Genomic DNA, 14,005 nt, shown 5'->3' on the forward strand with positions numbered 1-14,005 from the left:
GTAATGGTACATGGGGATTCCCCCCCTCTTCACTGCCAGCATTCACTAAATAACCCGGATGTTTTCTCTTTAAACAGAATACAACGAAAGTTGTATCATGTAGCATGTACATTGTACATAAATTTAGACGTACATAAAGCATGATAAGATTTTACTAATTTGTAATAATTCTGTTGTGTGAATTATCGCTTTATGGAAATATTTTACAAGAGCAATAGAAAGTGAGTAGCATATTAAAATTCTATAAATACGTTTTCATTTCTTGACTTCTACAAAATGATTCCCACTAGGAATTTTGTATTAAATATTTTCATTGATTTTTTAAGAAAATTGTAATTTCTGAGCTTGTAGACTATTTCGATGCTGTGTGCCTATAATTGAAAAATCTTCATCTATTTAATTTAAAATATTTTATTTATTTTTCTAGCTAACTAACGTATCTTTTGTAAACATTAACTCAGAAAACTGCTGTTGTATGTTTATTTGCTTAACTAGTATTTTGTTCAACTAAATGTATATTTAGTATTAAACTCCTGATTGTGAAATATCAAACTAGAAATGTAAAAACTTAGTTCCAAAACTATTTTACAAATAGAAACATTTTTTGATAAAAAAGATTTGCACAGAAGTAATATTCTGTTTCATTATTAATATATATAAATCTTTGTTTACAAGGACATGAGTAGTATGATAAACTGACTAATGTACCTGAGTACTGGCATAACAGTATCAGTGACTCATATTCTCTGGAAATGAATAAGTACAACAATAGCTGATATATATATAAAACCCCCAAGCCTAGAAGTTTCTTATCTGAAACATATATAAACAATATATATAAGTAACCAAAACAATAACATAAATATAGCCTGTCCCTGGAGACTCTTCCAGTATCATGATGTATTCCTGTAATAGAAAACATCATCAGACTAACATAGTATTCACTACTCCTAGATATGATAAAACATAGTATACTTGTACAGAATAAATATTCTCTTTTATAACTTATTAATTTTCGTTTACTTGTACAGACGTAATGTTCTGTACAAGTTTACTAACATTGATAATATTTAGAAGATAATATTGAACCTGTTTACAAAAGATTAAAACTATCTAGGAATACGGAATATGACTTAGAGTTACTTTAATTTATAATAATATAAATAGGGCAAAAAAAGATGATACTGTCCAGATATACCAGCTGAAATTGTTTGATTTAATCACACAAAGAAATAACATGCTACGTTGGTGAGAAGTACTTTCGCCAAAGATGTGAAAAATATTGATTGATTGATTGATTGATTGATTGAATAATTTATTGATTATAACAAATGTTGTGCATTTTAAAAACACATTTGGTGCAGACGTTGTCAGTAGAGATTTTTTTTTTGTGTGTTTCAGTCCATTCGGTCCATCCGTTTGGCTGTTTGAGTTGATAACTTTTTTTATTATAAAATTTTTTGGCAGTTGATTGAGTCTCTGAAACAGGGTGGAAAAGCTGTGGATATTTTGAAGTCTGTCAACTACAATACTTTTGTGGTAAGCTTGATCATTATTATGTTTTCAGTGGTGTATAAAGAAATCCATTTTTTTCTCCAATTCTGCTTTCAAACCACATTATTATTCTAAGTTTCACAATATAGCATAGTAATTCAGGGGTGTAAATAATAAAATTACCCCCCCCCTGGGGGGGGGGAAAGAAATGAAAGACCCATGAGGAGGGGAAGGGAAGGAAAAAGGGAAGGGAAAGGGGAAGAAAAAAGTAAAGGGGAAAGAAAAGGAAAAGGGGAAAAAAGGAAAGTAAAAGGGGAAGGGTAACAGAAAAAAGGGAAGGGTGGGGAAGGAGGAAGGAAGGGATGTGGATAGGTAGGTAAGAGGAAAAGTAGGGACGGGTAAGGTTGGTAGGGAAAGAGGGATATAAGGAACTACAGAAGAGGCAAGGAAGTAGAAGGGAAAGGTAAGGAGAAGGTAGAGTAGATAGAGAAGGGGAACGAAGGGAAGTGGAAGGTAGAGAATCGATGAAAGGTTGGCATATAAAGAAGTGAAGGAAAGGGCTGGAGCTCTTTACCTCTCCATATAACTACATAACTTTATCTAAAATCGGAGAGTTTTTCATAATTAATTTTCCCAATATTTATAATGCTGAAAAAACAAGTATTAAAATTTTTTCACATTCCGGGCACAACTTCATAACATATGACCAAAAAATGCTCATTACTGAATAATTTTTTCAACTAGTCAAACCTACTTAAAAATTTACATTTTTCTTTCCGACATTTCCCTGCCTTACCGTCAACTGACAAATAATCAATCCCAACTTCTTTTTAGCCATTGCCACCATACCATTACCCAACGTTTTTAAAAAAAATTTGCTGCGGCGCCATTTATGGTTTTTTAAATGCTTCAATTTAGGGATAATTATACACTGCAATATAAAATTTGATGAGGTCTTTTTAGTTATCGAATTTGGGGAAGAAAATAAAAAAAAATTGAGGTGGGGGAAAAGAATAAAAAATTTGAATTATATACACCCCTGTAGTAATTCAATCGATTTTTTTTGTTGGCCTACATTTGACATGTAAGAAAAGTTTCCACATTTGTTCGTTTAAGTTTAACTTAAAGCTTGTCTTACACTGCCAAATTATGACCGTTTCAGACAGCATATCCCACAAAACGAGCACTATTGTTATTTTCACATATTATAATTAATGTGTATTTCCAATTTTTTCAAGATTTATACATTTCACAGTTCAATCTAAGTAACTTTAATAGAAAATTTTTTAAAATTTTTGAATATATTTAAAAGTGAGCATGACAATTAACAAAACTATGTGTTTGCTTTGGGGTCATAAGTTTTTTTTGTCAAATATTTTGATCACTATTAAAACTTGTATAATTTTATTTGTTTAGGACATAGCCACTCTGCAGAAACCCTCATTATTCACCAAAATCCAGCATGGAAGATACATAAGAACTGCGATATCCCAGATGATTGTGGTAAAGAAACATATTATATAAACTTAAGTTGGGAATAAAAAGTGAAGGGCAGGGATGTACAATTTTTATATTGCGTGGAGGGGGGGGTTTGAGTAAAACATCAAGGTTATAATGTGGGCTGTAGGTATAAAAATGTGGTAAGGAAAAAAATTGGGGGAACTGTAAAGGTGGAGAGTGAAAGAAACGGTAAAAAATTAGAGAATTTATTAGGTCACTGTGTTTTGATAATTCACAAAGGAAACAAACTTTATTTTTGAAAATAAGATATTTTTCCCTCCAATGATTCCGATAAAGAAAAGAGAAAAAGGAAACATGCGAGAAACAAGGGAAAAGATTAGGGGAAAAGTAATTTTATTAATGTCCGATAGTATTTGTTCCCAGTGGAAACAAAGCAAAATATTTTATGGTAATATATCAGGGGTATAAGTCCAATATTTGTATGTGCTTCCTCAAATTTAATACCAAAAAGAATTTTAAAAATTCATAACATAATGCATAAAAATCCCGGAAAGAATGCAGTATAATAGCATAGCTAATATAGTTATAAGAAGTTTTGCGTAATGCATGAGAAGTTGTTAAAGAAGTGTATTTACTCTGCATTAGAACTATTAGCCCAAATGACTGTTTTTTTGAGATTTGGAAAAACTAATATTTTTAGAAGAAAAGGTAGATTTAAAGAGTACCATCACTTCCGCTGTTGTTGGTCCTTGGCGGGNAAACACAGTAAAAATGTTATTCTTGCACTTCATGATTTAATAGTCATGTATTATTGTGCCTATTAAAAGTTTAGAATAATACGAAGTTCAACAAAAATATCATAGGGTAATAATTTATGAATGGCTAAAGTTGGACTGAATTGACTTTCAAGAGTCATATACATATGTGTGTCAAAATTATTCATTTCTTAGATGGCTGAGGGAATGGAACTAGGAGATGCTGATGAGCTTGCCAGGCTCAGGAGGAAATTAGATACTTTATGGGCAAAGGATGTTACGAAAAGGTATAATTTTGATTATGGTATTTTATATCAAATTTTTGCAGCACTTTTTTGCTACATTCCGATTTCTTACCTTTCCCTATCATTCGTTACCACTCCCTCCCCTCTCCTACCTTCCTCTCTGCTTCCCCTTTCTTTCCTTCCGCTCTCTTAGCTTCCCCTTTCCTACATTTCCCATTTGTTCAATCTCGTTTTCTTCCTTTCCCTATCCTTTCTTGCCCTCTCCTTTCTTACCCTCCTCCTGTCCCCTCTCTAAACCCTTCCTTCCTCTTCACCTCCCCTCTCCTATCTTCATCTGTTATACGTACCCCTCTCTTGGCTTTCCCTTTCATATTAACCCTCTCCTTCCTTCCTCGATCCCTACCCTCTCCTTCCTTCCCGCTTTTAGCTTCCCCTTTTCAACATTCCCCTCTCTAACCTTTTCCTTTACAATTTTTACCTCTATACCTTCCCCTTGCACTACCATCCCATGTTGTACCTTGACCTCTATTATATAACATTTTTTTTCCTTGCATAACTCTTACCTGCCTATCAACATTCAGACTGCTATTTCTCATTTTATTTTCCTGATTGATATTTTGTCCTGGAATTGAAGTACCATTCACTTTCATCTTTCCCCTCTCTTACCTTTTCCTTTCCTACATTTCCCTCTATACCTTTGCCTCCCCTATGTTCCCCTATCATTTATAACATTTCCATCGATGCATAACTGTTTCCATCTGCAAATTCCCTGCCCTCCTCTCTGATACCTTTGCATTTAAGTCCTTCCCCTTAACTTACCCTTTCATACCTTCCCTTACCTTACCTTCCCCTCTCTTATATCATATTTTTTTTCATGCACAACTCTTACCTCCCTACAAATTGCCTAGGAGCCCTTTTTCTATCCCTCTCACACATTCCCCTATCCAACTATTCAACAGTTACTTCTTTTACCTTTCCTGTTCTATCTTTCTCTGTTACCTTTACCTATCCTACATTCGCATCTCTTACCTTCGCCTCTTTCACCTTCCCCTTTCCTAAATTCCCCTCCCCTACCTTCATCTTTCGTACCTTCCCCTTTCCCACATTTTTCTTTCCGACATTTCCCTGCCTTACCGTCAACTGACAAATAATCAATCCCAACTTCTTTTTAGCCATTGCCACCATACCATTACCCAACGTTTTTAAAAAAAATTTGCTGCGGCGCCATTTATGGTTTTTTAAATGCTTCAATTTAGGGATAATTATACACTGCAATATAAAATTTGATGAGGTCTTTTTAGTTATCGAATTTGGATCTGAAAAATGTACACTCCTGTTTTCCATTGAAAATGTAGTTAACTGATTGATTAAATTATTTTTCGAAAATTTTCTAGGATGACATATGAAGCAAAAACTAAGAAACTCAACAACATGGACAACCTTCCAACTTTGGAAGAAATCAATGAAGACCAACGTCTTCTTAATGATGCCATGATGAAGATAGTTGCTGAACCTGGCATAAGCAGCCAAGATTATGTTAACCTAGCTAGCCTCCTTATATCTAGCCTAACCTTAGGGAACGGCAAGAGGTGAGATAGGAAAAAAGTTTGACAACCAAAATATTCAGAAATTTGGCAAATAAAACCTATAAGAATGTTCTGATAAAAATAAAATCAAACTTTTGATATGTGGGGGGGGGGAGAGAAGAATGTAATTTTTATATATAATAGAACACTTTAAATTTAATTAATTTGTTCATGCCAAAAAAATGGAGTAAACTTATATTTACTGTAAGGAAATGGAAATTTTTACAAATTCTTAACTGCGTGCATAAATTGCAATATTTAAATTTTTATCAACTTTAGGGAAAATGATGTAGCTGCTTCTACACTCAAGAAAGTCTACGAGGGTTTCGAGAAATCTAGCAAGCTGTCATATATATATACAACTATCCTGCAAAAGTTTGGAGACTTAGGAGTCCTTGATTTTTGGACCTACACAACCATTGGTAAGTTCATAATAAATACATTTTATTTGTACCAAACTTAAGGTTTTGTAGAGAACTGGCTATTGGTTAGCCAGGCAAGTGGGGTGCAATGGGGCAAGGCCTACCATAGTCTGAAGAAGGGGGGGGGGGAAGTTTAACCCTTACAAGACATGCCCAAATTATAAAATTCGCACTGCACAAAATATTTGCTCCTTGCCCCAACCCCGGGCCAAATGTCTAGTTGCGCACCTTTTACTGGCTAGTTATTATTTATATATGTAAATTAAACATTATAAAATAATTGCAAGCTTTTTTATATTGACAGTTTAAAAGATAATCAATTATCATTATATTCATCATTATGGTAGTAGTTTTTACTTCAAACTATAAAAACTTGAAATTTGTTGGGTGCACTCATAATTACTGTTTAGATTTCATAAAATAAAAAAAATTAATGACCTCTAATGATCTTGACGAATAAGAAACGTCTCAATTATGCCATGCATATCAAAGTCCAGGGGTGTATATTTTTCATTATAATGAAAAATATGAGCTTTCAATGAGGTTGGGGAAAAAAAATGAAGAAAAAATGAAGATGGGGGAAGGGAAGGGAAAAGGGAAGGGAAAAGGTAAGGGAAAAGGAAAGGGAAAGGGAAAAGGGGGAAGATAAAAGGGAAAAGGGGAAGAGGGAAGGAAAAGGGGGGAGTGGGAATGAGAAATGAAGGAAAAAGAGGAAAATATGCAAAACTTTTCAGGTTTGTCCCTTAATAGCATTATCATGTTTCCCCCATCTTCACAAAAAAGACCAAAATTTAACCAAAAATTAGAACAGTATCAGACATGCTTTAAAAAAATCTCAGGGGGGACCTTGAAGTTGACCTTTTTAGGGCACCAAAACACTCCATTATACTACTAAATTCCAAAAATATTCTCTGTAAGGGGGCTTTCCCCCCTCTCCCCCCCGCCAAAGTTTGCGTGGGCTTCAGAAACCTGTAAAATTTACCTGTTTATAAGCCATGTGTTAGGGAAAAAATATGATCATGAAAAAAGAGGGGGGGGCAAAAATAGCATTCTCAAAAATAATATACACCCCTGTATCAAACCAAAGCAAGGAAGACATGTAATACAGTGGCCAAAAAAATCTGTGTTAGACCTACTTATGACCTCTAACTAAGTAAATTGACCTATAATGAACTTGCATTATGACAATGTGTAACTTAGGCTTTATGCATATCAAACAAAAGCTAGGAACCCAGGCAATAGAGTATCAGCAGCCTGTTAAGTGTATGACCTTGTAATGACCATTTCTCCATCCCCATTGGTAGCAAAATAATGTAAATTTTTATTTCAGGAAAAAGTCACAACTTCTCAACTAATTCTGTCACGCAGACTGGGACCTTGGCAATGAAGAAGCTCATCAATACAAATTGTGAAGGGATCACCAAGGGCCACCTGCTCTTTCCTGATCCAGAAAATCCTTCAACATATATCAGATCAACACAAGCCAAGAAAATAGCCAGAAACCTGACGGGAGCGAAGCTACCACCTGTGCAGCTCGTTCACCACACCTATGCGACAGCAGGTATATCTAATGGAAATTGGGTTTGTATCGATTGGAGTAATGATTGATTTGACTAACATTCATTTTGACTAATGTTCATATTGACTATAATTCAAAAGAAATAAAGTCAAATACAGCAAAATTGTGTTCAAATGAACTACATTTTTAATTATTTATAAATTTCTCTATCAAGTATCAAGTAGAAAAAATAATTATATGATGTAATCTTTATATTTGAGGGTTAGGTAATATAAGAAAATTATTGTGGCCTAGTGCTGCGTCTAGGACAGGGTAGGGGGCTTGCAATGAGGCCACAGATCTTTAAAATTATCATGCGAATCTGTTCAAACATATTTTTGAATTTTTTTTTGCTTAGTTTATTTGATTATAATTAATTTTTATTTTGTTCAGTTGTAATAATGTTTAAAGGACTAATAACCTGTTTCTAATAAGTTTACTTTAAACGTTAGTTAAAACTGATATAGTGGAAACGAGAAATCTTTTATATGAGTAATAGGACTGCTAAGTAATTTCAAGTTATTTTGTACAGAAAATGCATAAATTATTAAAAATATATTGTTGGTATGGTTGTAACTCGAATTTTGCAGTCTATTGAGGAAGGGCAACTTAAAAAAAAAATATTTACAGTTCGATGTTAAAAATTTAAAAGCAGCATTTTATTTTAATTATGAATAAAATAAATATTACTATACATTGTGTTTGGATGAGGATGATCATTTTAATGACAATTTATTCACGGTTTTTGTTTAATGACCTATTCGTGGTAAATGTCAGAATATTAGTGTTTCTTAATAAAGAAATAAGGTTGCAAGAAATGTATAATAAAAGTACTTATTTACAATTTACAATGACATGTCCTTCTCTTGAAGGATTATGGCCAAAAGCTGAAATTCAAGGCAATTTAATTAAATTTATTAATTCAGGTAAGATGTTATGTGAAGAAAAACGAGGATATCTTCAAAGACAACTAGGGCACTCCGCTTCTGTACATGAAAAATTTTATGCGAAGGTATGAATAAATAAAACCTTTATAGTTTTAATATAATACAAAATTAGATAAATTTGATAACTTTACTCTAGATATGTGACCTTCCTTGAAGTTTACATATTTTCACACCTAATTTGCATATATTAAATTGAATTACTTACTAAATTAATGTATTTTTAAGGACATGGATCAAGCCACTAGAATGATAACCGCACCGTTTCTCAGAGGCGTGCAGAAAGATCAAGTTGATTTTACATCACCGTTATTTGGTAAAATATTATATATTTATATATATATAATTGATATTATTGATTTTTGGCAAACACAGAAGTCCTGCGCTATATCTCACATCCTGTTGGGCCTCTTTAAAATTGAGGGCTATAAATTATTATAAATGAGAATGGGTACTAACTATATTTTGTTTTACCTTAGAAAATTCTATTGGCCCTTAACCTAAAGATGGATATATATATATTATATATATACCTCAGGAGGTCAAAACCTAAATTTAAGAACATGGCATGTTGAGAATCAAATTATCATTTTTATGCTGTTCTGAGTCGAGTATTTGTAATTTTAACTCAGGGTATACAGACGTGATGACCAACAAGTATTAATTATTAAAGGTGGTAAGATTTGCACATGCCTTATGTAGTTGCTAAAACTATGACGCTTTGTGTCTAAATAAAATTTAAAAAATCCCGTTTTCTGTGTTTTCGAAGGTTCAAGTTGAGGACAATGGCTTCTAATCTTTTTTAAATTTTTTTAAACTTCCTCCATATTTTTTCTCCCAATATTTATCCTTTCTACCAATTTCCAAGTTCTTTCAAGTTTTAAATTTTGAATCCTTCTTCTAAATATTGTTTGTACAAATTTAAATTTTGCATATTTGCAGATTTAAAACTTTTCAAAAAAGTAATGATTTTATATGTAAAAAAACCAAATGGGCTTCTACGCGTAGTAAAACTTCAAGTTTTATCGTATTACTATGTTGCTTTTTCTGCTATTAACTCATGATAAAACCTGTTTCATAATCCTGCAATGAACTATTTATAGTAGAGTACGTTACAATAAGTGTAAAAAGTTTAACTTTTTGTATTTGTTGCAGAAGAGGCTCCGGTTTTCGAGAATCTTGTTATTGAGACTGCAGAGATGGGTGAAGAAGAGGAAGTGGAAGAAGAGGAGGAGGAAGACGACTATCAAGAAGATGATCAAGAAATATCTAAAATATTATTCGGCAACGAGATTGAGAATAGTCCACTCTACAGGAAAGAAAAACATGGACGTAGAGGGATCAAGACCCCGCAAAAAAACATTATCAAAAGGTTATTCAAGAAGGAAATCGAGGAGGGCGTAGCCCCTCGAAATGATAGAGTTCTCACCGGTCTAAAACAGATAGGGTGGCCTCAAACCATTGGCTACAAAGTGATAAAAACCTTTGTAGCAAATTTGGGGAAAAACAACAGGAAGAAAGTAGGACAAACCGGAACAAAACGAGGCCGAAAATCCCGCCCTATAAAGTTTGTAGAGGAGTACGAGACAGATGATGATGATGGAGAACTTGCGTAAACTGTCGGAGTCTTCTAGTTTCAAGTTTGTTGCATAATCTTATAGTATCAAGTTCTTCCTTACTACCGGTGAAGCTTCATTCCCTTAATTGTACTCTCATTCTGACTTCTTGTTTGCTAGGGAAGAAAGTAAACCTATTATAATCGTCTTCCCAGTTATTCCTTCCTAACAGAGCAACTACATGATATCTTAAACTTAACCTATGTTGACAAGATCTACGTAACAAGTGTAATTGAACAGTGATTAGATCAACGTGAACAGAAACTACATAAACATGTAAAACTCAAGTTGTATAAACAATTATATAGAAAATGACGAATTTCTTGTTAACTACATCAGCAGATTTAAAACTTTATTTTTATACTTTTTACAGGACGTAAACTTTTTTTTTAATATGAAAATTTTAAGTATGCTAGATCAACGTGATATGGTAAATTAAACCTAAATAAAGTTGTATAACCAATAATATAGAAACTGACAATTTTATTGTCCTACATATGTCAGAAGGTTTACAACTTTATTTTTATACTTTCTTAAAGAAAAATTTGTATAAAAATCTGAAAATTTTATGTTTTTCATTTAATTCTGGTTTTGAAATAAATAAAAAAAGTTATTATTTGTTCTGATTAAATAAGAAGATTCCACTATTTGTTCTGATTAAATAAGGAGATTGTTAGAAGAAAAATATTTTGATGTCAGTATCAAGGTATCAGTATTAAAGGTTCAAGGTTTAAGTTCTCTTAATCTTCATCCTTACTCCTTTAACCCACCTAGACCTAGTCCTATTCAGATTCAAGAATCAAGTTCTCTTTATCTTCATCCCTACTCTTGAAACCCAACTAGGCCTTGTCCTATTTAGATTCGAGGTTCAAGTTCTCTTTATCTTCATCCTTACTCCTTAAACCCAACCTGGCCTAGTCCTATTCAGAATCAAGGTTCAAGGTTAAAGTTCTCTTTATCTTGATCCTTTCTGCTTAACCCCAACTAGACCTAGTCCTTAGATATGGACTGGACTGGACTGAATCCTAGACTGGACTGGAAAGGATCCAGGACCCTGGACTGGAATATTCTGGAAAACGGGAATTTAGATTCCTGAAGATAGGAAAAGAGTTCCTTTAAAGTCGGATTTCAATTCCGATATTTTAAGAATTAAAAATTATTATCAGAATTTAATTCCGATATTTTAGGAATTGTAAATTATTATCGGAATTCAATTCAGATAATTTAAGAATTAAAAATTATGATCGGAATTCATTCCGATATTTTAGGAATTGTAAATTATCGGAAAATGCCCTTTGGAGAGTAACTTATCATATCATATTTCCTTTATTGCAACCATGCCACTTATCCCAGTCAACCTATCCATCCCATACATTCATTTCATTCCAACAAACATCCTAATTCTTTATCCATCCTAGCTCTTTATCCATCCTAGCTCTTTATCCATCCTTACTCTTCCATCCTAGCTCTTTCTCCATCCTTACTCTTCCATCCTAGCTCTTCCATCCTAGCTCTTCCATCCTAGCTCTTATCCATTCTAGCTCTTTATCCATCCTAGATCTTTATCCATCCTTGCTCTTCCATCCTAGCTCTTCCATCCTAGCTCTTCCATCCTAGCNGGGGGGGGGGGTCAATATCCATCCTTACTCTTTCATCCTAGCTTTTCCATTCTAGCTCTTTATCCATCCTAGCTTTTTATCCATCCTTACTTTTTATCAATCCTTACTCTTCTATCCTAGTTCTTCATTCATCCTTACTCTTTCATCCTTACTATTCTATCCTAGCTCTTTATCCATCCTAGCTCTTTATCCATCCATCTTATTCAACCCAACCAGCCTCTTGAACCCAACCTGTCATTCCCTCTGCACACTATCAGGACATAATTTGCACTTGCTGAGGCACTGTCAAGACATTTTCCTCCTGTATAGCACTGTTTGGACATTTTTTTGTAGTTACAGAGAATGTCTCTATAGCGTATAATGATAAATGAAAAATGTCCAAACAGTGCTATACAGCAGGATAATGTCTGAATAGTGCCTCAGCAAGTGCAAATTATGTCCTGATAGTGTGCAGGGAAAAGGATAGGTTGGGTTTAAAAGGCTGGTTGGGACTGGTCAACCCGTTTTTGGCATCACTTTTACCCGTTTTTCCCTATGTGTGTGGCACCTCCAGAGAGAGGTGCCAAAAACCATGGTTTCTGGCACTTGGCATCGTTTCTGGGACGTTTGTGGCATCCCTCATCGTTTCTGGGGATGTTCGTGGCATCTGAATTCAAATTTCGAATTCGGGGGTGAATTCTTTATGTAGATCGTGTATTTGTCTTATTATCATCCACTAAAGCATCTAACCATTAAGGAGTAGTATAGAGCAGGGGGTAGGGGGGCCGGGGAGGGTAGTATGGAAAAGGGAGTAAAATATTTAGAATATGTTATAGATATTTGCAGTGTGTAACAATATAGATATATAGATATAGTGTGCAGAGTACAGTGTTCAGAGTACAGTGTTCAGAGTAGAGTGTACAGAGTACAGTGTACCCAGTCCAGTGTACCGAGTACAGTGTACAGAGTCCAGTGTACAGAGTGTACAGAGTCCAGTGTACAGAGTCCATTGTACAGTGTACATTGTACCGAGTACAGTGTACCAAGTACAGTGTACCGAGTACAGTGTACCGAGTACAGTGTACCGAGTACAGTGTACCGAGTACAGTGTACCGAGTACAGTGTACAGAGTCCAGAGTACAGAGTACAGAGTACAGCGTACAGAGTACAGTGTACAGGGTACAGTGTACAGGGTACTGTGTACAGGGTCCAGTGTACAGAGTACAGTGTACAGGGTACAGTGTACAGAATACAGTGTACTGAGTACAGTGTACAGGGTACAGTGTACAGGGTACAGTGTACAGTGTACAATGTATAGTGTACCGAGTACAGTGTACTCGGTACACTGTACTCAGTACACTTTACTCGATACACTGTATTCAGTACACTGTACCCTGTATACTGTACCCTGTACACTGTACCCTGTACACTGTACACTCGGTACAGTGTACTGAGCTCAGTGTACCGAGTACAGTGTACCGAGTAAAGTGTACCGAGTGCAGTGTACTGAAGTATACAGGGTACAGTGTATAGAGTACAGTGTACCAAGTACAGTGTATCGAGTAAAGTGTACTTGGTACACTGTACTCGGTACACTATACTCTGTACACTGTACTCGGTACACTGTACTCTGTACACTGTACTCTGTACACTGTACTCAGTACACTGTACTCGGTACACTGTACTCAGTACACTGTACTTGGTACACTCTCCTAACCCTGGACCTGGTTCTCCTCTCACCTCTAACTCCTAACTCTGATCCTGGCTCTCCTCATTCCGCTAACTTCCAGTCCTAACCCTGAACCTGGTTCTGCTCTCTTCTCAAACCCCTAACACTGAACCTGGTTCTCCTCTCTCCTCTAACTCCTAACCCTGAACCTGGTTCTCCTCTCTCCTGTAACTCCTAACCCTGAACCTGGTTCTCCACTCTCCTCTAACTCTTAACACTGAACCTGGTTCTCCTCTTTCAACTAACTCCTAACACAGAACCTGGTTCTCCTCTCTGTTCTAACTCTTAACCCTGAACCTAGTTCTCATCTCTCTTCTAACTCCTAACCCTGAACCTGGTTCGCCTCTCTCCTCTAACTCCTAACCCTGATCCTGGTTCTCCTCATTCCGCTAACTTCTAGTCCTATCCCTGAACCTGTTTCTCCTGTCTCCTCTAACTCCTAACCCTGATCCTGGTTCTCCACATTACTCTAACTTCTAGTCCTAACCCTGAACCTGATTTGTCTCTATCCTCTAACTCCTAACCCTGAACCTAGTTCTCCTCTCTCCTCTAACTTCTAACCCTGAACCTGGTTCTCCTCTCTCCTCTAACTCCTAA

The 14,005-nt window shown here is 35.1% G+C and overlaps 1 protein-coding gene across 1 annotated transcript; it reads left to right on the forward strand.

Annotated features, from left to right (window-relative positions):
- The first annotated feature begins 5,723 nt into the window (after positions 1-5,723).
- Positions 5,724-10,525, forward strand: LOC111715358 (uncharacterized). The gene is made up of 6 exons (XM_023490671.1): positions 5,724-5,728; positions 5,821-5,963; positions 7,294-7,524; positions 8,448-8,533; positions 8,694-8,781; positions 9,621-10,525. The coding sequence occupies exons 1-6, from the start codon at positions 5,724-5,726 to the stop codon at positions 10,079-10,081; spliced, it is 1,014 nt and encodes a 337-aa protein (XP_023346439.1). The 3' UTR covers positions 10,082-10,525.
- The last annotated feature ends 3,480 nt before the right edge of the window (positions 10,526-14,005 follow it).

Source organism: Eurytemora carolleeae, unplaced genomic scaffold (assembly GCF_000591075.1).
Source record: "Eurytemora carolleeae unplaced genomic scaffold, Eaff_2.0 scaffold1764, whole genome shotgun sequence".
NCBI classification, from domain to species: Eukaryota; Metazoa; Arthropoda; class Copepoda; order Calanoida; family Temoridae; genus Eurytemora; species Eurytemora carolleeae.

What these genes read in the sequence shown, in the direction of transcription:
- LOC111715358 (XM_023490671.1), top strand. An exon ending in ATGAAAAATTTTATGCGAAG is followed by an intron (nt 8,534 to 8,693) that starts GTATGAATAAAT and finishes TGTATTTTTAAG; the next exon opens with GACATGGATCAAGCCACTAG. An exon ending in TTTTACATCACCGTTATTTG is followed by an intron (nt 8,782 to 9,620) that starts GTAAAATATTAT and finishes TATTTGTTGCAG; the next exon opens with AAGAGGCTCCGGTTTTCGAG.